Raw genomic sequence first — 26,484 nt, 5'->3', positions numbered from 1 at the left:
TTGCTGAGTTCCATAATTAAGATTAACCAGAAGTTAATTTTAATGATACAGTTTTTATTTTCAGTCACAAATTCAACATTTTAATCTTTCTTTTTCCTGTTTAGCCTCCGGTAATTACCTTTCAGGTAATACTCCAGAGGATGAATGAGGATGATATGTATGAGTGTAAATGAAGTGTAGTCTTGTACAGTCTTAGTTCGACCATTCCTGAGATGTGTGGTTAATTGAAACCCAACTACCAAAGAACACCGGTATCCACGATCTAGTATTCAAATCCCTGTAAAAATAACTGACTTTACTAGGACTTGAATGCTGGAACTCTTGACTTCCATCACTTTTAGTACTATGTGTTACTTAATTATTTTATCAGACTGACACAATAAAAAAAAAGCTTATGTTTTTCATGTCTGTATATTGGTATTTATTATGTTCCCTCCAAATGGAATCCAAATAACTGGAATGATATGGACAAATGAGATATCATTAGCTTTATCTTTACAGTGCAGTTGGCATCACATAATGGTTGTCAATATGGCGGACTCTAGCTATCATAATTTCATACTCAACAAAATTTTTTTCAACAACAATTTGGGGTATGACATCCAGGAATTTTGGTATCAAATGAAATCTCTAGGTAAAAAGATCCCAGAGATACATAGGGAAAATATGAACTGTTAAACTGCTGGACTTATGGATATCAAAGATATCAAATGTTGTTGAGAAGAGGATTCCAAAAAGTAATAATAAAAAAAAAACTAAAAATGTTAATTAGTCAGGCTTATAAAAGGAATTATAAATAGTACGCTATATTTAATGAATTAGTTGTGTGCACATTATTGTATATATTTTATAAGTAATTATTATTTTTTTTAATGGAAAATTGAATCAGATTTTACTTAATGACTGGTAATCACTGAAGAAACACTAAATAATCACTAAAACATTTGAAAACATTATGAAATAAAGTTTTATATCATATTAAAAATAGTTAAATAATCAATAGCACCGAAGTCAATTAAATAAACAGCTATTATTTAATCTTATAAATAGGTGCAAAACTTGTGGACCTGTCTGTTTGTTTGCAACAGCATCACGTGAGAACCAAATGACCTATTACTTTCAAATTCTCAGGATACATTCATGTTCTCCCAGGGAAGGTCTTAAGGCATAGATCAAGGCCCTAGTCCCCTTGGGATTACAATATTAAAGGTAATCATTAAAGAAAGAAAAAAATTAATCCTTTACTTCATTATATTTCTGTCACCACAGTAAGAGAAATATGAATATCTATAAAATATTTAATATTCTCACAACCAAGATGATAACAAATGCATCAGGGATCCAGGAGGTGGAGCCCCCTAGCTAGACAGTCAGATGAGTGCTGATCTAGTACAATTTGTTAAAATATCTAATACATTTTTCTTTGCTCTTAATTAATTCACATATATAATAATGTATACACATTGTTTACATGATAATAAGTACACAAATAAACGTAATATTGGATAATAGAATTTTTTATTTTATTAGTTATAAAACTATTTTTAAAAAAATCAAAAATAAATCTGTATTATTGTCATTATTATTTCTTATATTTGCTTGAAATATACTGAAAACTCCATTTGGCAGGAAGTTCTTCAAATGATTTTTAAAATATTCAGATTTTAATGCCATTTATGTGGTATAATAAAATAAATTAGATTTGGGACAAATTTTTCATTTGTTAACTGCACATTTTAGTTTTCTTAAACATAATTAATTGTAATATCAATTTAATTTAATCAATTTTTATTAAAAGAACTTTTTTCCATTCTTTTTCTGATGACTAACAATAGATATTTTATTGGATTAATTCCAGTAATGATTCCTGGATGCTATAGCTCTTAAATTGTTCTAATAAAAACATTTATCACTACTTAGGAGTTAGGCATTGCTGTGAAATCATCTATCATATACTGGAATAATGTGCTTCCTTGTGAAAGATTACATGATAAGTCTTTACTTACAGACTTTGACATATTCATAAATTTTCAATTTATGATAAACACAGTAAACGCCGGTTTTAATCAGCCTGGGCTTTCATTTTTAAAACAATAAGAATCTTTATTTGGTTTTGTAAATGGTTGTTAGATATGGACTGGTGTAGCTTATCATGGGATGCCTTTTACAATTTTTCTCTAAACATAAACTCTTCTAAACTGATTCGTTGAAAAAAAAATTATTTTTCCATCTCTTGTGCCCAGTTTGTATGTGTTTTAATCTATACAGATCATTTTTTCACATTATTGGTATTAGAGCTGCTTTTTAGTTGCTTAGTGTACTTTCTGTGATCAGTTGCAAAAACTCTGTCAAAGAGTTGTCATACATAAATATTTTTTGATTCTCTATTTCAAAATCATAACAAATAATCTACAAACATTTATATTTTTCTTTACTAATAACTAATAATTTTCCTACTAAAAGTAAAAAGAACCATTTTCTTTGAACTGTTTTAAAATCCCATTCAAAGTATCTAAAAATTATACTAGATTCAATAATTGTTTTGTCATTTGGTTTGCTTGGCATTTCTCCCACTACCACCACATTCGGTCATGGTAAAGCGTAAAACCAAATGTCTGTGCCACAAACAGCTACTGAGCCTCGTAACAGTTTAGCGACCAGTGTCCTAACTAGCTCCTAGAGCTAACCTAAAAGCGTGAGCAGAATAAGCATGGTACCATACACCACTTGCTTGCGTGTCCCACCGCTCACTTGTCATATATCACTAAAATGGATAGGCGCACCCTGTCAACTACTAAAACATATATGACTGTCAATAATTAATTTATTTCATCAAAGACAGAAATCGGCTGCCACGCCTAGGCTGCTGAATGCCAGCAAATACCTGTCCACCATTAAAACACTTGGAGCCTTAATCTGGTTGGTAGCCAGCCATATCTCTCAGTTAGCTTCCTACAGCAGCGCAGTAGGAGTCTTTTCCCTTAGGTAAACTACTGATGTCGGTTGAACAAAGTAACTGCATCAAGGAACTTTCACAAGTCCGACAATGCGGCTCTTGCCACACTGACTTGCCACTTGTGAGTGGCCAATTTTTGCCTTGACTTCATGTTGTTTTGTCATATCATATATTGGTAGCATGTGAAAAAGTAACAATTTTGGGATATTTTATAGAAGTTACATTCCATATTTTATATGTTTAAACAAAGCATGGAAAATATACAAATGTGAATTTATAACAAAATACTGAATAAATTTCTGCAAACCTTATAATATATGCAAATTTTTAGATAAACAAGAATTTACAGTTTCATTACTCTGAGAATGTTAATTACAGATCGATCAGCTGTAAGTTCATATAAATTTGTATGGTATAATAAGACTTTTTTATAAAATATAAAAGTTAGATTTTGGATTATTTGAAAATATATATAAATTTTTTTAAACATTCATTTTGGTTAATCTCAAAATTTTAAGGGATGTTCATGTAGTCATATCTAAAAATGAAAAAAATAATAAAAAAAACTAACTTCAAATGTTGTACTCCTTCTGCCACATCTTTAACGGAATAACGTTGCATATGTTCCCATAACAATTGGTTTGCTTTATGTACATAGTAATCTGCTGCAGAAGCTTTTGGTGTTCCAACTCTTTGTGAAAGTAACTGTAAAATACAAGAAAACAAAAAAATAGATGTAAGATTACATAACTTTTATCACTTTTTTAAAACAACAATTTTGTAATATATATAATAACAACAAGAAAAATTCAATCATAATCAAACTTCCCATTAATAAAATTTAATTAATAAATCAAACTTCTTATTAATAAATCATTTATTATAAAGAGTTATTATTAAGAGTATATTTATTAGAAAGCTTAGAAGATTTAAAAGCTAATCAAGTACGTGATTGACTAAATAATAGAAAAGGGATGCAAACAAAGAAACAAAAATACTATTTGGATCTAAAAGTCTTACGCTAACTTTTTTGAAATAAAAAGTATGAAAATCAAGAAAAACATAAAATTAGGTTAATTTAAACTGAAATGAGGTACTTTTTCTTTCTTTTTCCTGTTTAGCCTACGGGAATTACCATTCGGATATTACTTCAGAGGATGAATGAGGATGATATGTATGAGTGTAAATGAAGTGTAGTCTTGTACAGTCTCAGTTCAACCACTCCTGAGATGTGTAGTTAATTGAAACCCAACCACCAAAGAACACCGGTATCCACGATCTAGTATTAAAATCTGTGCAAAAATAACTGACTTTACTAGGAGTTGAATGCTGGAACTCTCGACTTCCAAATCAGCTGATTTGGGAAGACACATTCACCAATAGACCAACCCAGTGGGTTTGAAATTGAGGTACCTAGGAAGGGTTATATGAAACATTAAGAAGGGCAAAGTAAGAAATACAATGATTTAAGAACAGCTTAACCAAGAATCACTTATAGCAACAGTTGAGAGAAAGGAATCAAGTCGGTTCAGTTATGTAACAAAAACAAGCGAGTTAGAAAGGTGAGATTCATTTGGAAGAGAATAGAAAAAATTATGATGAGACTGAGGCAAATGGTCCAGAATAAAATATGACTTTAGAGATGATTAAAGGAGCCCAATGGCTAATGGTGTAAAGAGAGAGGAAAAGCAGAAAAATAAAGGCACTTATTAAAAATTAAAGATTACCTAATTGAAAATTAAATGAATTCCAACATGTAAAAAATATAATATTTTCTAAATCAAAGACACTATACAAAGAAAAAGAGAAGATCTGATGCAGGTTTAGCTAACACATCTAATAGCCAATAGTAAACAAGGGAGTGTTGTGATTAGCTATGTATGTTGAATGGGAAGTTATCTGCTAACAAATTATTATTGGTAGTTTGAAATTAATTCAACAGTTTAATACCAGATATCCGAGAAAGACTCCAAAATTTTAAATTAAATTTACGTTATTACATTTAGAATTGTAAGTGTGTGTTTATCATCACATGAAAATACAAAGTCTGGAGTTTTATTTACCTCTTAATATAACTCAACATATACTCTTTTCAGCACTGCAGACATCAAACCAATGTAATTAAGTGACTGGATTATTTTCTTGGTGTATGATGTCTTTTATATAGTTTGGAAAGAAGAAATCCATCAGCGTCAAATCAGGACTTTGCAGTGACCAAGAGATGGGAGCTTCTTTGCCTATTCAGCCTTCTGCAAGCCTGTCGTTGAGTGCAGTCCACACTACTTTAGTATGATGTGGAGAGGCTCTATCCTAATGGAAAATTAGGCCCTCCACATTTTACATCTGTGGAAACACAAAGTTCTCTCATGTTCGAGTTCAATATGCTTGTACTAGTCTCCTCATAAAAAAAAGAGCCCAGTAGTTTGATTATTCATGATACCACACCAGACATTCACTTTCAGACAGTTGTGGGCGATTTCCATTGATTCGTATGAATTCTCTGAGCCCATACTCAACAATTATAGTGATTCACAAACATAAAATGTTGCTTCATCATGAACTAAAATGCGCTGCAGGTAGTTTTCAAAGGAGAAATGAAATATAACATTGTCATGAGAAACTGAACTTTTGTGGCTTATAGTTAGATTTAATTTCAAGGTGTAGCTACAGTCTATAAGCACGAAGTTTCAGTTGCTTGTGAACAATATCATGGACAGAGCTTTTAGGAGAGTCTGGTTGATAACTAACACTACGAAATCAAGATCTGGATTGATTGGAAGATAAACAAAATCTTTCTGTATATTCGACACTTGTTTTAGGTCTACTCAGTGAATTTCATTTCAAAATGCTTCTAGTTTCCAGAAACTACCATACCACTTACATATGCTTTCATCATTCTGAGAAAATCTACAATAGAGTTGTGTATTGTTTCTTTGTACGTCAGTCACTGATTTTGTTTCTATGAACTGGAATATGCTCTGTGCTTCTTTTTTGGCAACACCATGATACTGAAGCCCTGGTTCATAACAGCTTGACCTGTTCAATAGTTAACACAGCTGCTATCTGATGGAAAATGTGTAAACTAAAACTTACTTGTCATTTCCAGATGACGCATAAAAGACTAATAAGTGCTATAAAATAATAACGCCATTCATTCTTGAAACCCTGGAGTTCTTTTTCAAATATCTGGTAATAATAATATATAAGAAAAATTTAACTTTATTGAGTTATTAAATGACCTTTTATACTTTAATTTAATGTGGTATTATGGATCCACTTTCTTTAGAAATATTAGTTCAATTAAAAATACACATACATAGTATAAGTTATAGCAGTATGCCTAGCTGCTCATTTGGTGAAGCAGTGATAACTGGAAAAGTAGCAGTAGTTTTATTTTGCTCTATAGGAGCAACTGCTCAGACACAGATTTAAATGTTCTCTGGCCTGTATGACTAGCACTGCAACTGCGGGTAAAAAAACAGAAAAAAAATGAATTTAGTATCTTTTTTTACAAAAATAATTAATGGTTATGTGACCACTACACTTCCTTAGATAACTTTCTGCAATACAAGATTAAGCATGCCTGGGGTGTGATTGATATTAATTTGTAAGCATTGGCAAAGTGGCGTTCTGTGCTTGTGCTATGTATTGTGACTTAGAATAAAGAAAGTTGTCATGGAATAGAAGCTGATTGTACAACTCTTCACATATTCATATTAAGTTTATGTTACAGTTATAAAATTTCAGCGTTTATGCAGAGAGGACAACACACTATTCTGTTTCACATCTGTCCTTTGTTGGCCCAGTGACAAGATAACACAATTCTTTTTGTGTCATCATTTTTTTTTGTATATGGTACTCTTTAGTTTTAAAACTGTTCAATAAATTTTTATTGTAGTAATTTTTATAGATATCAGAGGGAATGTTCATCAAATTACCATTTTTGAAATTTTTTACATTCATTAATATTAATTTTATTTATATTTAATTTTGAATGTACTGTATATGAAAGTTTCAAGATTTATAGTAATTTTTTGTTTTATACGTGCATTTTTATATTATTTTATAATTATTATCTATACTGTAAAATTTATGACTTTTCTTTTTCACATGTTGATAGTTGGGTTCGATGTAATTGTAACTTCATACTTGTTAACTTAATTAAATATTATAGTAAAATTTTTATTTATCATAATAATATAAAATTTATTACAATTTGTTGCCGAATTTAGTTTTTAATTTTATTTTCACTTAGGTATTTTATTTAGATAATGTATTTTTTTATGATCTCTTTAAATTGAAGCTCTAAAAGTGTTTATTTAAAACTTTTTATATTTTATTTTTTTAATTTAAATTATTACATGCTGATGTAATTATTTTTTATATTTTTTAAATATATCTATTATGAGCGTTTAATAAAATGTTGTGTTGGAATGTGGATGAATTTGTTTTAGTTTCACTAGTTACAATTTCATTAATTTCTTTATACATGTAACCACTAAAATATACTATTTTTGTATTAAATAAAATTAATAATTATGTAAAGGTTAAAAAATTAATACAACAAACAGAATTGAGGAATCAAAAATAGAAAAAATGAGTGATTATTAAAAAAAAAAAAAATGTTCTTAATATTACTGATCTTTGATTTGTAACTGCAAATTTGTATATTAAAATGGTTAAGGGTGCTAACATAGATTAAATACATGTCCAAGGTCATAGTTGTAAAAAAAATCTATATTTGATGTAAAATTAAACCACACAAATTTCATAATGAAATTAATCAAGGCACTTTTAAATCAAGTTAATACTTTATATACATTTCAAAACATTGATGTATTTAGTTAAAACTATTGATGTATTTAGATATTTAAATTAGTATATAATATGTCCTAAGAGACCTTTGTTTAAATCAATGTTTTATAATATTTAAACAAAAGTGTAACAACTGTCCAGTAACAGTCGATCTACTGTAGCAATCTATTACACCAAGTTAATCAATCTCAAAGGGCATATATTATACATCTACAAAGGACCAGACTAATATATGTGTATATGTAGATGCATCACAGATGTAATGCACATGTTAATGAAACCATCATTTACAATAATTGTATTTCAATGGATCTATTTATTTAACTTTATGGAAATAATATTGATTGAAAACGTTTTCTATTAACTCAATCAAATATAATTTTTTTTGCTACTAATTTTGAATAAACTTAATTAAATTTGAAAAATTTGGGTTACAATGATTAAAATTTCTGGTCAAACAAACCATTTTTATGATATTTAACATTTTTTAATGGTCTTTAACAAAGGTTCAGCATATAATATAAAAAATTATAAGCCAATTTTTCTATTGTCCGTATCTTCTAAGGTATTTAAAAAAATGATGAAAAATTGACTTTTAAAATTTCTTCTAAAGCATAACATACTGACAAACTTTCAGAATGGTTTAAAGAAAAAAACTATAGGCAAACCTATTTCCCAGTTTTTTGGAAAATATCTTAAATTTCTGGATGGTAATGTTTGCCTGCCCAATCCTGGTGTGGATTTCAACTGTAGATGCCACGTTCTTTTCCTGGATCAGTGACGTGGGATATTTGAATTCTTGGACTTGTTTGATCTGAGCTCTTTCAAGGTAAACAATGGATTGTGAGCTGTCAGTCGTTAGTATCTTCGTTTTGTCGACATTGATCCTCAGTCCAAAAGACTCTGCTATACTAGAGATCTTTGTTATACTAGGAACTGCTTATAATTGGTTAAAGTCATACCTTACCAACTGTAAACAAACTCAGTCTAAAGTATAATGTCATCGCTTGGAGCTCCAAAAACATCAAAGTTAGTATTTAAAATATAAAAAATATGCTGTCAGGTCCATTGTCTGGTACCCATAAATATGAATTGTGTATAACAGTACAGTCTAACCCTGCTATAATGCAGTTATCGGGGCACTTATGTGACATCTCCATTATAGGCTTACTGTGTTATTTTGAGAAGTAAACTTTAAACCACAAAGGAGATCAATTAAAAAAAATAGGCAAAACTCAAACAATAATGGTTTAATAGAAAAAGCCAGTACAGTATAATGTGTACTTACATAGAAACAAGTTAAGTGCGGAAGATACAATATTTTTTCAGATATTTCTTGGGGAACAGGATATAATCTGCGTTATATCCATATCCACAGTATATTGAGTCATTTATAGTGGGGCTGTACTGTATTTGGAAAATTATATATATTAATTATTCCTGTGTACATATTCATGGATGTGCAATATTTACTTAAACGAATAATCACTTAGACTTAAAAATATTACCTCTATTGAACCAGACAACAGAAATGTTTTCACATAACTCAACACAATATTTTGGTTTATAAGAAATGGCCTATTGACATTCTTTGTTGCCATTTTTAATAAGTTACCAGATCACTTAAAAATCTTCCCAACAAATTATTAAAAATAAAAAAAAAGGATTTTCTTTTACATTAATGATATTACTCTTGATTAAATTTTTAAATAATACTAATTAAAAACATGATTTATTTGCATCCCTTTCAACATGTACATAAATATGTGCTCAAAACAACTGTCATTAGCATCTTCTAAATTGTCAGTTGTTTTGTGGTAATTTAATGTATTTACTGGATGGATTATAATTATCTAATTTTAAATATGAATAAAACCAGTTCTTCATTGACAAACCAGAGGCAATTACGTCAATAAAATTCTAAAAATGGTAATACAAGTATTTCTATTGTCACAGTGCAATATTTTTGACGACTTCTGATACATTTTTATGGGATGATCAGACTGATATTTTCAACAAGATCCAATCGTATTGTTTTCTTTAAAATATGTCAACTAAATGTTGAGTTACAATCTCCCTGACTGTTTAAGAATATAGTCATCCAAATATATTATATCTTGGGGCTGGCTTCTTGGTCAGAAGAAGTTTTAAAGATATAAAAATGGGCTACCGTTTGTTTGATAATATACGCTCATTTTTTAACAAATAAAAAATTCCAAATATATTTACATTTCTTCTACCTTTGTTAAAAAAAAACAATTTATTCATGAAAAGAAAAAAACATTATTTACTTATATTAAACCAGAAAACATAATTACTTCAGCATAATACTTTTGCTTACTACTTCAGCATATTACAGCATAATATTTTCGATTATGGGGAAGGACCTTGTATTTCAATTTCTATTTTTAACAAACAACAATCTTCTGAACAAATTTATTTAAAATTAAATTGAAATATTTCCTTTTTACAAAAAAAAAAATATTATTTTTGATAGATTTTTTAATAATTAAGGTTATAAACTACCAATTTTTTTTATGATCATTTAAATTAAAGCCTTGAAAATTGTTAGTTTATTTTTTTATCAATTTCATTCATTTTCACCATCCCATATTTGAATAATTATTAAATATAATGATAATTTTTAATTATTATTGGCATGGAATATAATTTTTTTTCCAGTTCATTAATTTTATAATTTATAAAATTATAAAGTTTTTATAAGTTACGAATGGTTTTTTTTTATTTGGTTTCTCCTGATCTGCCATGGCAAATTCTGGAGCTAGTTTCCATTTACCACTGCACAGTTCAGAGTTTCAGTGTTTTTCACCTACACGGTCTTGTACAAATTAATGTGAACAAGAGGTTATTATTAGTTAAAGTTATTATTATTATTAAAGTTATTAAGATTATTATTAGTTGTATCACTGATTCCAGATGTAGTCAAGTATTGCCTGAAAATATCTTGTTTGTTTTGAGAGGTTATGTGTAACCTCTCAAGATCAATTACACATAACCTCAAATGGCTTCTTTGGGGCAAAAAATATAAAAACTGAAGTGCTGAGATTGGAGAAAAGTCCTTTCATCTGACAAGAGTCATTTTCTAGTTCAGGGCATAAGCATGTCATATGGAAGAAGCGATGATGAACAGGTTTTGCCAAAACACATCAAACAAGTTGTAAAGCATCCTTTAAAGAAGATATTCTGGGGATGTTTCAGCTACTTTGGATGTTAAACTTTAGTACCCATCTACAAGATGATGAACAGTTAAAAGTACATCTCCTAATTGGAAAAATAGGACTCTACCAGAACTCAAATACTTGCAGATTTTCTTGAAGTCTGAAACGTTGTTTTTCAACAAGATTGGTCGCGTGCCACTCATTAAGGAAAGTTAAGCTCTTCATGTCTCAAAAATGGATTCAGTGTTTGGACCGGCCTGGAAATTCACCAGACCAGAACCCAATTGAAAATTTGTGGGCAACTGTGAAGAAAAGCATAAGAAAAATGGACACTACCAAAGAGAAGATGATTTGTGCTGTGATAAAGGTGTGGTTTCACAATAAAGAAATTAAAGAATAAACTTAGATTCAAGGCCTAAAAGAATTGAAATGGTTATTAAAGAGTGAGGAAGACATATTGAATACTAAAAAATACTATAATAAATACTGTACGTTGTTTATATGTAATAAATTTGATTATTTTTGAAAATATACTTTTGTTCAAATTAATTTGCACAAGACCATAATGAAAAAGAGAAAATGACTCAGTATTGGTAGTGATTTTGTACTTTGACTAAAACAGATTTAGTTTTACTTTCATATTATACATTTTTATGTATATTATTTACATTTTGTATTACTTGGAAACTAATACTCGATAAAGAATTAAAATAATTTAAAGAAAAATAAATATATAAAAATACTTACACTTCGGTCATGATAATCTCCGACAGAGTTGTGAAAAAAGAGGCCAGCAATTAAAGCTGCAATATTAGCTGTATAACTTGCAACAAATATAACGGAAAAACCACCCCATACATTAATTAAAAATTTATTTGGCCATGATTTTGGTGCTTTAAATGCAACAAGATGTCCGCACAACAAACCCCAACAAACCCAAAGTGCTGATGACATGCTGAAAAATTTAAGAAAACATCATTATTTCTAATTAATTATTTTATATAAGTAATAAAAAATGATAAAATTGTTATTAACATTAATTATTGTAGTTATATGATGTTGATTATAATACATTATCATAGATTTTAGGTAACAAATGATGCAACTTCCATGTAATGATTACATTATTATTGTAACATATATTTATTATACTGCACTCAACATAGCTCAAACCTCAGCGCTGGATTAACTAATAAAAAATTATTATTTTTTATTACATCTTTAATAATATATAATATGCAATATTTTAAAATAATATAAATAAATGTCATCATAATGATTGAGAAAGAAATAAAGTTGGATTAGTGCAACTAGAAGATCAAAGGGGGGGCCATGGGAGCCATGGACTTGGGAGGTTAACATGGTGTATTTTTTTAAAAAGATAAAATAAGTAATACGAGTATGTTTAAATTAAAAAAAAAATCGAAAAGAATAAAATACATATACATTTTTCTTTTTACAATCAAATGTGTGATCTTTTTATTTTGTTTTCTGATGTGGAAAAGGAAGTTTTCAGACTACTCAATTTTTGTTTGAAGTTGTCTTCAGGGTAGACCCTATTGTAAACAAACTACAGTAATATAACAAAAGCTGTTATACATTTTATAATCTTAAACAGTCTTTATTGATCAAATAAACATTCAGTATCAACTTCCACATAAACAGATTATTATCAGTTAAATAAAATCTATTAATACTTTATTGCACCGCAGTTTTTTGTTTAAAACAGAAAAACTCTTAAATTGAATGTAGTATAACTATATATATTGTAACAAGACGGGTATGGCAGGCCTGACTAACAGATTCCTGCCAATTATAAAAGTAATAGAAAATGTATTTAACTGGAAGAATCCATAAAGGAAGAAGAAGAACCCTTATCAAGAATAGGTCCATTTTACAACTGTCTTTTGTTATACTAACCCTTAACACAAAATGAACAACTGTTGTACAATGAGAAGAGACCAGTCTAGGAATTTATGGGAACAAAGACTCGGTCGACTCTTCTCACGTTTCGACTTGGGTCCGATCCTGAAATAAAGAGGCTAACAATATAAATAGCCCAGTAAGACCATCTAAAAGTGCAGATCGGCAGAAATTCATGAACCAGTCTGCGAGGCGTTATTATGTCGGTCCTACAAGGGGAATCCTGCGAGGAAAAGCTGTGAGTTGTGTGAGTTCGGCGAATCAGTCTGTGAGACATACGATGACAGTCCAGCATGGAGAGTCAGAGGTGTGAGTCTGCGAGACATCAGTCCAATGAGAAGAGTATCCAGATCGATATGATTAAGGTAATGCCACGAGTAATTCAGTAACCAAGAAAGTACTATCAGTGAGTTATAGTAGTTTTAGTAGTTTCTTTGTTAATGGGTCTGAATACTAGTTTTTTGTTTATATACCTGGAATAAATTTCGAACGATTATTTATTTTAAACTCTCTTATGTATAATATGTATTTATCACTTACTGTGGACATTATTATCACTATTTGATGTGCTGTTATTTAGATGTAATAATTTTGATTGTTATCTTTGCTGATTACGCTATGTATCTTTGTCTGATTTTTATGTCATGCTTACTGTTTTGATTATGTTATGTTTCATGTCAAATAATAATTGTTAACTATTATTATCCTAACTATTATTTGGTTGTAATTACTGTATTAATATTTGTGTTCATTAACTGTTTTATTATTATTATTACTATTATTTATCACCATTGTTATTATTTTTATTAATTTGCTTAATTTTATCTGAGAATTTTAATCAATAAACTATAATTATATAAACATTATAAGTTGTCAACAACTTCTCAATATCCTGATCGATCGAAACGCACATTGCACACCCACATGACAATATACATATGTATATATATATATGTGTGTGTGTGTATGTGTGTGTGTTTGTGTGTGTGTGTGTATGTGTGCGTGTGCGCATGTGTGTTGTGTGTTAAGTATCACAATCTATTGATTATAGAAACTAGACATAATAGAAAATTGACTCTGACAATTAAAAAGCCATTTCTAAGAATAATAAGTCTCACTTGCCAGACTTATTGGAAGAAAGTGAAAAGTGAAGTGGTTTCCCATTTTCTTCTTCAAAGATCAAATAAATATATAGTTGTATGTCAGTATCCCAAGCCCAGCAAAATATTGATTATATTTAGCACCACTAATAACATCTTCATTCCATTTACTACAGAGTACATCATTAATATTTTGATCAAATTTGAATATTACTAAAAAAAATGTCATTTACATTTATTATAAGTGTAAAAGTAATTCTTAAAGAAAATTTGTTGAACTAAAAATTCGCAATGACTTATGAAAAAAATTGAAGATTTTATTTACTCATACATATGATACCAGAAACAAACGAAATTAAATTTATGAGATTATACTACAAAAATTATGCTAAAATACTTGTTCAACGGTTACGCTCAATCCTGTTTAATAAAAAATCATGTCGTTAGGGAAAGAAATATCAGGATGTGAAGTTGTTAAACTGTCTAGTTCATACTATCTAGTTGTTAAACAAAAGTGAAAATATGGAAAAAGAAGTAGATGACAATAAAATTGTTGTAGTCATGACAAGTGATGCAGAAGGGAATGAACGTGAGAATGAAGCTGAAAAGTATCGAAAAGGAAGGATGTTAATTTCATGCGGTAGGGAAAGCTATAGAAATAGCTCTTTGATACGTTGAATAGGAGTAGACTATAATTTCAGTTGATATTCTGAATATAAAAGATGGAAGGAATATGCGTCTGATAAACATAAAAGAAATTTTTACTCGTAGATAAGACTTTTTAGAGTTCTCAAATAATGTATTTTGTTTGAAATATGATATAAAATTGTAGAATTTATTCAAGTTAAACATATAATTTCTGTTTTACTTTTTAACTACTGATGTGAGCAACAAAAAAAAATTATGATGTATTTATAATCCTCCTTGTTTTTATAATTTAGGCAACTAATTTATTTAATTTTATTTTTATAATTTAATTCTAGTCAGTTTGAGCAGCACATAATTTAAATATAATAAGTAACAGATTTTAGTCACAATTTTTTTCTGAGTTATAATTACATTTAATTATAATTTATATTTAATTATTCTACAGGTAATCTGTTCTTCTTTATAAAAATTTACAGATGAGTGAACCATTTAGACTATTGATGACCTTGTTTCATTCAAAGTCAGTTAAACCGCTCAGTTTGGTCGGTTGACCAAAGTCAATCAAGTCGGTTAAAAGAAAAAAGTGAATACAATATAAATGAAAATGTATGCGTATCAACTGAACCTCATAAAAAATTAAAAAACAATAACTCATTAACAAGAAAATTCTTTCAATCCTCTTTGAGAAATCTTGATTTTTAAATATAAGTTTAAAGCCTTAACTTTTTAATGATGATTAAAAATGCAGTAAAATCTTAATAAAAAAAAAATATCTTTTTACATAATCTCTTTCCTTGCTGAGTTGAAGTAGTATACATTATGATCGGTTTCACTGTAGATTGGGGTAATTTAAATACGTAACTGTTTATTTATTATGATGCTTGTAAAGCACTTGACATCCAGATACCAATCAAAACTGCTTTTCCTGAAAGTAATGTTTCTATCATACATCCTTTTCCTTGTAGTATGTGACATGAAGATATCATTTGAAGTGCTGAATATCTACATTTCAGTTGATTTAGAATGCTAATACTCAAGTCATACGTTCTGCTCAACGAAGGCAAATGGAGAACCACTTCATTCCTCACTTTCTCTAATAAATCTAATCTGGAATGCTTATTATTCTTGGAAATGAATATGTTATTTTCAGAAGTAACTTGTGATCAACATCATGTTTTCCACAGCCATTACTGATGGCAATTAACATACATACAAACATCTAAACACTCAGGTACAATCTACTGTAGATTGAATATAGTGAAATCATATTTTTCTTTTTGTTTTTTCTGTTTAGCCTCTGAAACCATCGTAAGGTATTACTTTAGAGGATGATTAAGTATGATATGTATGAGTGTAGTCTTATAGTCTTAGGTCGACCATTCCTGAGATGTGTGGTTAATTGAAACCCAACCACCGAAGAATAGTGGTATCCACGATCTAGTATTAAAATCCATTTAAAAGTAATTGCCTTTACTAGGATTTGAACCTTAAAACTCTTGACTTTGAAATCAGCTGATTTGCGATGATGAGTTAACCACTAGATTAATCTGATGGGCTAAAAAATCATATTTTTCTGACTTATGTAAAGTAATTATAAATGAATAAGAGTTTACAATTTTATTTAATATTGTAATAATTAAAATAAAATATTCTGGTTATATTCATGATTTATCTACATTCCACTACTTTTATATTTTAATCAACAAAAGCACACTGCGTTGGTTTGTTTGCTGTATGTGCTCACATTTTTATTTTGAACCAGCATACCCAGCAATGCTTTGCTACGCCTAGATTTGAGTACATATGTAGATTAAATTAACAAAATTGAAAGTCTGATAAAACATTAAGAAAATTAACAGTATGAGCTTCAGAAAATGTAACCTTTCCCTTTTATACATTCTCCCTTTAACTCATTTTCCTTTTACATATTCCCTTTCCATTCCCCATCCCCTTTCCCCCATTTCACTTTTCCCCTTATTTACCTTTTCCATTTAATCTTTCCCCCCTTTATTTTTTCACCTTTTCCCTTTACCACAGTTTCCCCTGTTTCCCACCTTTTCTTTTCCCCATTTCCCCTGTCTTCCCTTTTACCTTTTCCCTTTCTTCCTTTTTCCCTGCGAGTAAACAGATCCGTTAGTTTTTTAGTTTATAGCTGACACACATATCGGGAACATTGAAATGGAATCGTAAAACTTTTAGTATAGAGTGTGTTGCTTTTACGTCCAACAGATAACGCTGATTTTTTAAAAAAAAACATGTTTTTCCTGTCACAGGTGTGACATCTTAGGTATATAAATAGGTGGTATATAAAAACACGCGTGTATTCGAATGCAACGCTGTGTCAAAATTTCATATCAAACGGTGACGAACTTTAGAAGATTTAGATTTTGAACAAATGAATATTTACATTTTTATTTATATAGATAGATGAAAGCACTAATTTTAATGAACTGTGACCTCTATCTCTGTGTGAACTAGGTTTGAACTGAATGATTCGAATCAATCGAATAAATAATATTACAAAAGTATGTTTTATTTGCTTTATTTTTTTGGAAAATTTCCTTTTTAGTGTTGAAAAAATAAAGCAAATTTATAACAATTCTTTTTATTATTTTTTCATAAAGATAAACCACGTAAAATTTTCGCGGAGGGCCGTAGGCCCGCCTTTTTACTTCCTTATACGAAGTAAAGGAATTATTGTGATCGCGAAAAATTTAGGTTTTCCAGATTTTAACGGAAATATTAATTTTGACCATCCCTGAATCCATTTTGACTAGTTTCGGCGTGACTTCTGTACGTACGTATCTCTCATTAGTGAAAAAACGATTAGCCGTAGGATGTTGAAATTTTGGATTTCGGACTGTTGTAACATCTAATTGTGCACCTCCCCTTTTGATTGCAATCGAGTTAACTAAAAATGTTCAATAAAAGTCCAATACCCAAAAACAAAGTTGGATTTTGGACTTTTTCTTAACTACAGTAATGAGCCCTCATTGAGAGCTTTTCATCGATATATCATAAATGGTAATTATTTTCATTGGTTCCAGAGATATAACCAAATAAATTTTAATTATTGAAATATTTGGATCTTACAAGGGGGTGGCACATCAGTTCGAATCAGATTTATCTTCTTTGTTTTTTAACTTTTTTTTTTTTAAATTAAAATATATTGATTTATTAATAATTATTAAGTTCTCATTGTAAAAGAAAATTTACGATGAATAATAATTCAATAACAAAAAAAAAGAAAAAATATTGGAAGTTCTTAATGAAATAAAATTTTATGTAAATTTAAAAAAGTGTCATTGTAATTTATAAGGTGTACTAGGAAGTCATGTGTTGTCCACATCAGATTTTTTCTAGTTTTTATTAATCTGTATTTTCATTTTTATTTATATATATATTTGATTTATTGTCTACTTATTTGTATTCTTGTTTTTTTTTTTTTTTTTTTTTTTTTTTTTTTTTTTTTTTTTTTTTGTTACGGCCCGGAAGGACCAATTAGTCATTTATGTTTAGTCTTTCTTATCTTCCAATACTCTTTCATTTTCCTGGAAAAATCCCTTTTCCGGTCCTCTGTCCAAACCATCCCAGTTTTCTTTTTAGGCTTTTCTGCAAATTTAACACCGGGCAAGTTGTTATAATTTCCAGATCCTGCAGTACAATGCCTGCTTCTTTGATGTCTTGAAGCACCTCAGTGGGCCACACTGGTTGCGTTTTTAGCTTTAGCAATCTTTCCAAGAGTTGTTTTCCTTGATTCCTTCAAACGCAAGAGGTGGCCGAAGAATTTTATTCTTTTCTTTCTTATATCTTCTGTAATTGGTGTAACGACCTCACAGATTTTACGGTTTGGGAGTAATCTCCACTTTCCTTCCACCAAGTTTACCCCGCCAATACAGGTCCTTACGACCCTTCTTTCTATTTTGGCTAATTTTTCAGTTCTCGATTTGACCCAGTGTTTCACTCCCATACATTACTATCGGTGTGATCACGGTATTATAGTGTCTTATCTTGGCTTGTTTGGAGATGCATTTCTTGTTATAGGTGTTTCGTGTGACCACTTGTGCCATTGCTAGTCTGTGTGCTCTTTCTTGCCAGGCTATTTTCTCGTTTAGATTTCATGTGATGGATTCACCCAAATATTTAAATTTTGATACTATTTTAATTCTGCGACCGTCGATTTCCAAATGTTTCCGCTGTGTCTTTCTAGTGAACATCGCTTCTGTCTTTTCGTACGAGATCTGAAGTCCAATTTTTGCTGCGATAGAGGCCAATGATTCTATCTGGTGTTCAGCCTCTTCCTCTGTTTCTGCAAGGAACGCTAGATCGTCTGTATTCTTGTTTATTATACATAAAACAATGATTTTTTAAAATTATTTATTTGAGTTAAATTCCTTTGATAATTTTTTATTTATTTTATAAATTGAAATTAATTTAAATAATGTGCTGTCAAAAAAAAATATATATATAATATAAACAAAATATAAGGTGAGTTTAAAAAAACAAACAAAAAATTATCTAAAGATCATAATAAAATACTGTTAGAAAGAAACCATTATTAAGTCCTAATGAAATTGCAGTTAAGTCCAAATGAAGGTAAAATCAGACTACATTTTCTATATAGGTAGGCAGATTTACAGAGATGTTAAAATAGACTGATTCGTTCAGGAAAAAGTAAAAATTTAATTTACAAGGGTGTACATCAACCAACTCATCAACATTGGAATCAGGAAGGTCTATGAAGAGTTTTAGATTAAACATAAATTTGTAAAGCTTTGAAAAAGCATGTAATGTTAGTAAAATAGAAAAGAAAGGAGTCTTTTTTAGTTTTCTATCTAAAAAAAAAAAAAAAAAAAAATGAAGAGAAAGGTTAGGTTTTGTTAGTTTACTTTAGGAATTATCTGTTCAAGTTCACTGAGTTCAGTTAGTGAAATATGTGCATGGTTTGTAAATTTCTCTACAAAGAAATCTGATTGTATTAAATTTATTTTAAATAAAATCCATTTATATATTTTTTATTCGTACAAAAACTATATTATATTATTTTGTTTTAAAACAATCCATTAACTGTATATATGATTTGAAAGTAAACAGAATTTTCATTAATATTATACAAAGTTCTTTGATTGTTTATTACTGTTTCTCTAAATGTAACGTTCATTTTTTACAGAATATTTGAAACGACAAAATTTACACAGCTTTAAAAATCTAATTAAATTTCACTGCTTTAATTAAAATACTGAGTACTGTCTGATTAGTATGTTAACCTCCAGAACAATTTGTCAAAGATTGAAATCGTGATAAGGATCTGACTTTTTTTATCCATCTCATCTTCATAATTAAAATACCCGTAGAAGTCCAGAGTTACGTAGGTAATAATAATAAAAACAAATGCATAAAAAAATTAAATCTCTTAATTTATACTTTTGTTTATAGTTTTCAAAATAAATTTAATTTAAATATAATTAATTTTTTTAAAATATTTATACGAGAAAAAAAAACATTAATTTACTTTGTATATTTCAACCTGAAATACAATGATATCTCTTACGGTTCCTTAAAAATTCAGAAAAATTAAATAAAAACACAAAAATGTGCTGTCAAATCATAATTTCGTACACTGCGTACGAGGAAAATAAAAGGGAATTGAACAGAACGGAACGCAAGAATGGCGGGAGTTTCAATATTTCTCGCTACAGATCGCAGAGCCTGGACAATGTCTCTTGCTGCTGTATCTTTCTATTATCGGGTGGCTTTCATGGGTTATTTAGTGGCGGTTATAAATTTTAATTTTTATTTATGGATGATTTGCGTTCCTATCCGTATGGACCAGCGAGGAATTTATTTACTGGATCTGGCCGTGGAAGACTAAGCTTTTCAGCCTCGTACTTCCGCCGTGATTCCCCTTCAGTCCGTCCGCTGAAGTCCTTTCCGTACTAGGGCTATCAGGAATACACCTACCGGGGCCCTAGTTATTTGGGGGGAGCAATGCGCCCCCTTTTCCGGAGGGAGTCGCATGTGGTGACTGAATTAAATGGTAAGTTTTGAGAACGGTGAGGAAAATAAAAGCTTTCTTGCACGAGGCAGAGAGTCGCTGTGCAAGGCATTGTATTACTCTTTTTTTGTAGCATGAGGCTCATTCAGAAACCGAGTATTTTGCAATACAATGTGTACTGTATTGCAAATAATAGGCCTATACCCTATAAAGTATAACAATTTATTAATAGCTTAGTCATTTAATACGTATTCATAGAATAGGTAATAATTTTTGTATCTCATTGTTGACTAATATTCAATACTAATGTTATACAAATGACTTTCTGTTGGATTCCTAGCCACGTGGGAATTCCAGGTAATGAAAGTGCAGATTCCGCTGCTAAAGAGGCTTGTAATCAACCTCCCTTTACCACTTGTGTTGCTACTTCGGACTTTATTAATTATGTAAAACAGTCTCTTCAAGCAAAGTGGTAAAGTGATTCGTCCAATCACTTTACCAGTGGCCGTCCGCCACTGTTGATAACACACTCCGGCATATTAAAGATTCTGCGTTGCCTTGGGACTCCTCATGCAAAAAAATCCGTCGTGAGGAAGTGGTCCTCTGTCGATTGCGATTAGGCCATATTAGAGTCGCACACGAGTACCTGATGTCAGCACGACATATGCACGACTATGCGGACTATGCAATTGCCGCATGTCCCTGCACCACATTCTTGTGGATTGCATTCGTTATGCGGATTTACGTCGTAAATTTAAATTACCCAGAAATATGTGACAATTTTCGGGCAATGATAATGAAGTTTTAGACCGGTTGTTTCTGTTTTTGCATCGTGCTGGTCTTACATCTACAATTTGATATTATGGTGTAAACCACAATATCTTTTGATAAAGATATTGACTTTTGATTATGTCTGTTTTATTTTTTAATTTTTATGTATCTGTGTTTGTTTTTTATTCTATCATCCGAGAAGGGGTCCTTCACACCTCTCTCGGATATTGCAAAATTCTATATTTATAAAAATTTTATATTGTTTTTTGTTTTTATTTTTATATATATATATATATATATATATATATATATATATATTTTGTCTTCAGTCATTTGACTGGTTTGATGCAGGTCTCCAATATTCCCTATCTAGTGCTAGTCGTTTCATTTCGGTACACTCCCTACATCCTACATCCCTAACAATTTATTTTAGTTATTCCAAACGTAACCTGCCTGCACAATTTTCCCTTCTACGGAACAGGTAGAATATATTTTTATTTATGTGATGGTTTTTCTTAATTTTTTTTTGTCTTGAGCCATTTGACTGGTTTGATGTAGCTCTCCAAGATTCCCTACCTAGTGCCAGTGGTTTTTTTCGATACCTCGTACATCCTACATCCCTAACAATTTGTTTTACATATTCCAAACGCTGCCTGCCTGTATAATATTTCCCTTCTACCTGTCTGTCCAATATTAAAGCGACTATTCCAGGATGTCTTAATATGTGGCCTTATAAGTCTGTCTCTTCTTTTAAGTATATTTTTCCAAATGCTTCTTTCTTCGCAGAAGAGGTGTTGCGGCAAACGATTTGCCGCAACACCTCTTCATTTGTCATTTTATCCACCCATCTGATTTTTAACATTCTGCTACAGCACATTTCAAGAGCCTGTAATCTTTTCTTCTCAGGTACTTCAATCGTCTAAGTTTCACTTCCACATACAGCTACGCTCCAAACAATACTTTCAAAAATATTTTCGTGACATTTAAATTAATTTTTGAAGTAAACAAATTATATTTCTGACCGAAGGCTTGTTTCGCCTGTGTTATTCGACATTTTATATCCCTCCTGCTTTGTCCATCTTTAGTAAATTCTACTTCCCAAATAACAAAATTCTTCTACCTGCATAATCTTTTCTCCTCCTACTTTTACATTCAGTGGTCCACCTTCGTTATTTCAACTACGTTTCATTACTTTTGTTTTGTTCTTGTTTATTTCCATGCGGTAGTTCTTGCGTAGAACTTCATCCATGCCATTCACTGTTTCTTCTAATAAGTTTTTACTCTCGACTAGTATTACTATATCATCAGCAAAAAGTAGCATCTTTATCTTTTATCATTCCAAACGTTGCCTGCTTACACAATTTTTTCTTTCTACTTAACCCTCTAATATTACAGCAACTATTCCAGAATGCCTTAATATGTGGCCTATAAGTCTGTCTCTTCTTTTAACTATATTTTTCTAAATGCTTCTTTCTTCATCGATTTTCCGCAACACCTCTTCATTTGTCACTTCATCCATCCACCTGATTTTTAAAATTCTCCTATAGCACCGAATTTCAAAAGCTTCTAATCTTTTCTTCTCAGGTCCAAGTTTCACTTCCATATAAAGCGACACTCCAAATATATACTTTCAAAAATTTTTTCCTGACGTTTAAATTAATTTTTGATGTAAACAAATGACTGAAGCCTCGTTTCGCTTGTGGTATTCGGCATTTTATGTCACTCCTGCTTCGTCAATCTTTAATAATTCTACTTCCCAAATAACAAAACTCTTCTACCTCAATAAAAAAATTTTCTTTTCCTATTTTCATATTCAGTGGTCCATCTTCGTTATTTCTACTACATTTCATTTATTTCGTTTTGTTCTTGTTTATTTTCATGCAGTATTTTTTGCGTAGGACTTCATCCATGCCGTTCATTGTTTCTTCTAAATCCTTTTTACTCTCAGCTAAAATTACTATATCATCAGCAAATTTTTTCACCTTGTACTGTTACTCCGGATCTATATTGTTCTTTAACAACATTAACTGCTAGATCCATATAAAGATTAAAAAGTAACTGAGACAGGGAACATCCTTGTCGGACTTCCTTTCTTATTACGACTTCTTTCTTATGTTCTTCCATTATATTTTATATATATATATATTATTTTATTTGTATAAATTTTATCCTATTTTAAAATTCTGACTGTGATATTAGTTTTAAGGCGTTATTGATATTACTCGTAGATAAAAGTTTTAAGATTTTATTTAATTTTTAATATTTTTGTTTTTATATTAGGTATATATATATATATATATATATATATATATTTTAGTTTAGTTTACTTTTTATTTTATTTCTTAGTCTTTTTGTTATCCTATAAGGGGCGTTTTACACCCCCTCTCGGAGTTTGTAAAGTTTTACTTTTTGTTGAATTTTATATATGTTTATTTTTATTTTATATTACGCTTATTCAAGCGTAATATAAAATAAAAATAATAAAATATAAAATAAAAATTTTGTTCTTTAAACAAAATTTATTCCGGGCGATTATAACACGAAAGCTTTTTTGCCCCGCCCCCCCAAAAAAAACAAAAAAAAACTAATGTTTACTTTTCATTTTCAATAAACTGATTTAGTTCAATTCTTGACGTGTACTATTCGGTGCGAATGGTTTACTTGCATTTTTCTTTAAATGTGTAACGTTATTTAAAGTTTTGTTACTGATTTTTTTTTTTACAATGGCGGAATTTAAATCCATAGTTAAGAATAAAAAGGACCAAAAACGAAGCTCGTGAAATAGTTAATAATATCACAAGTTCTTTATGAACTCATAAAGTTCATACAATATCATACTGTTTAGCTATCCATAAACAGTTTAGGGTTTGAATGATGTAAAACTGATAATAACAGGAAACTTTTGATTGAGAAAAAAGATATCCGATGGAAAAGGGTAGAATATTTAAGAAAAATTACCGATTATAGAAAAGAAAATTCTTCAACTTTTTATTTGGACGATTCGTGTATTTTAATGTCCCGTTCGACACAAAATTATTGTCGTATGACAGTGGTGCAGGAGTAAATGTACCGATTAATAAAGGTGATCATTTAAACAAAATCTACGTTGGAGGAGAAATTGTGTTCCTTCCGAAGGCGATGTTAAGTTGGAAAACCAGTTCAAAAACTGGTGACTACCACGATAGCGTCAACAATTTCATGAAGTGGGCATCTGAAAAATTAATTCCTGGTCTTTCCGCCCCTTCCAGTCAGTGGTTGTTATCGATAATACGTCATACCACAATTCACTTCTAGAGAAGCCTCCGAATTCAAATGATAGGAAAAGTGACACGATTAAATGGTCAAAAAAGAACAATATTCAGTTTAATAAAACGATGTTAAAACCGAAATTAAATCACATTGACGTTGAAAAATATTGTTCATCATTCTAATGAACTATTAAAACAACACACGAGCATCATGTTCTACGGCTTTCATTTTACCATCCCGAATTAAATCCGGTCGAGATGGTACGATAATCGGTACTGAAAAGTACGTTGGTAGTAATAACACATTATTTTTAATGTCAATATTAAAAATTAGCTGAAGAAAAATGAATGAAATTAATAAGGAAGATTGAAAACCATATTGATTAAGATAATAATACACAATTTAGTTTACAGATTATGTAATCTACAATATAATACCTGGTTATATTCGGTATAAGATATATTTTCACTAAAACTCACTAGACATGTCTGTTTACAAAATAACAGTTGTTGCACTGATGAAAAAAAAAAGACAAAAAATTGAACTAAGTACTGTTTAATAAATTGTATTATGTAATATAAACAGAACTTTGCTTACCTTAAAATTTATTCTATCTTATTTATTTTTAATAAATTTCAAAAAGAAAATTATTATAGACCGTTTGTTTTAACAAAATATAAAAAAAAATAATAATATAATAAATGGTAATCTAAACAACGTACTGTTTACAGTACACGATACAATTTATTATATAGTTCAATATTTTTCCACTAGATGGTAGTTATATGTAAGAAGCGCTTCATACAAGACGAAGTTTTGAATTTTCACTTTTAACCTATTCAGTACTGAAATTTAAGACATGAACTTTTTCACAAATTTACAGCTCTTAATATATCATAGAAAAAAAAAGATTATGGGAATTTAAAGTACACCGTACGTAGCGCGCGCGAGCTACCTCTCGCGACTGATTACGAAAATATACAATAATAAATACTTTGTTTTAAGGTGTATAATTATGTAATTTTATTACTAATCAAACTTTAATAACGATATATACATTAATTATCCAAAAATAACTGTTACATTTGAAAATTACTTTGAATTGTCGAAGCTGCTTCTGTATTTGAATTTTTTTTACATAGACGTACTTCGGTATCGATAAATTATTTAAAGTTTGTTTTCACTTGCCTTTTAAAACATTTATTTAAATTTGGTTTTAAATTTTTGAATTTCAACCGATTGGAGCGTGGATTTATTAACCTATATTTCCTCGCCGAGGTCCCGGGTTCTAATCCCGGTCAAGCATGGAATTTTTTGCATACACTAGAAATCACTCATCTCATCCTCTGAAGCAATACCTGATGTTGGTCCCGGAGGTTAAACAAGAAAAAAAAGTTCCTCGTGGAAAATCGTGCATGCCTTGAAAGGTTTTCTCACAGGTTATCGACTAATCTATCACGCATCGAAGAACTGAAGGACTCTTTTTATTCTTCTGCTGCTTACAAAGTCAATTCTAAGAGATATAAATTTGGTTCTTTGGTAAAGATAGATAAATGGACCGATGAAGTAGTTTGCATACAATTAAGTATTTTTATCAATTACATTAATAAATATTGGTCCAATTAAACGATAAATAAATATTTACAACCTAAAAGTGTAATTAAAATTTTATATTTGATAATTTTGACATTCATAAATTCACTTATAATTTATCATGAAGATATGAACAGTTTAATTCAAAGCGCATTTATTTGTAAAAAAAAAATAATAATATTTAAATATTCTTACATATTTTGTTTGTTTTAATCACAGTAATGAAGATAACATGTCAAAAAACGAAATAAAAGC

The 26,484-nt window shown here is 29.8% G+C and overlaps 1 protein-coding gene across 1 annotated transcript in view; it reads right to left on the bottom strand.

The window, feature by feature from the left end:
* The window catches only part of LOC142332777 (uncharacterized), a 288,220-nt gene that overhangs the window by 27,548 nt on the left and 234,188 nt on the right, over window positions 1-26,484 (bottom strand). The window contains exons 7-8 of the mRNA XM_075379392.1: window positions 11,698-11,905; window positions 3,528-3,661 (exon numbers count right to left, since the gene is read on the bottom strand). Of these exons, the coding sequence (XP_075235507.1) occupies window positions 3,528-3,661; window positions 11,698-11,905 (342 nt within the window). The remainder of the gene's footprint in view (window positions 1-3,527; window positions 3,662-11,697; window positions 11,906-26,484) is intronic.

The sequence above is a fragment of the Lycorma delicatula genome, chromosome 12 (genome assembly GCF_047948215.1).
Source record: "Lycorma delicatula isolate Av1 chromosome 12, ASM4794821v1, whole genome shotgun sequence".
Classification (NCBI taxonomy): Eukaryota; Metazoa; Arthropoda; class Insecta; order Hemiptera; family Fulgoridae; genus Lycorma; species Lycorma delicatula.
Note: the sequence above shows the minus strand (reverse complement) of the source record. Positions and strands in the feature narration are given on the sequence as shown.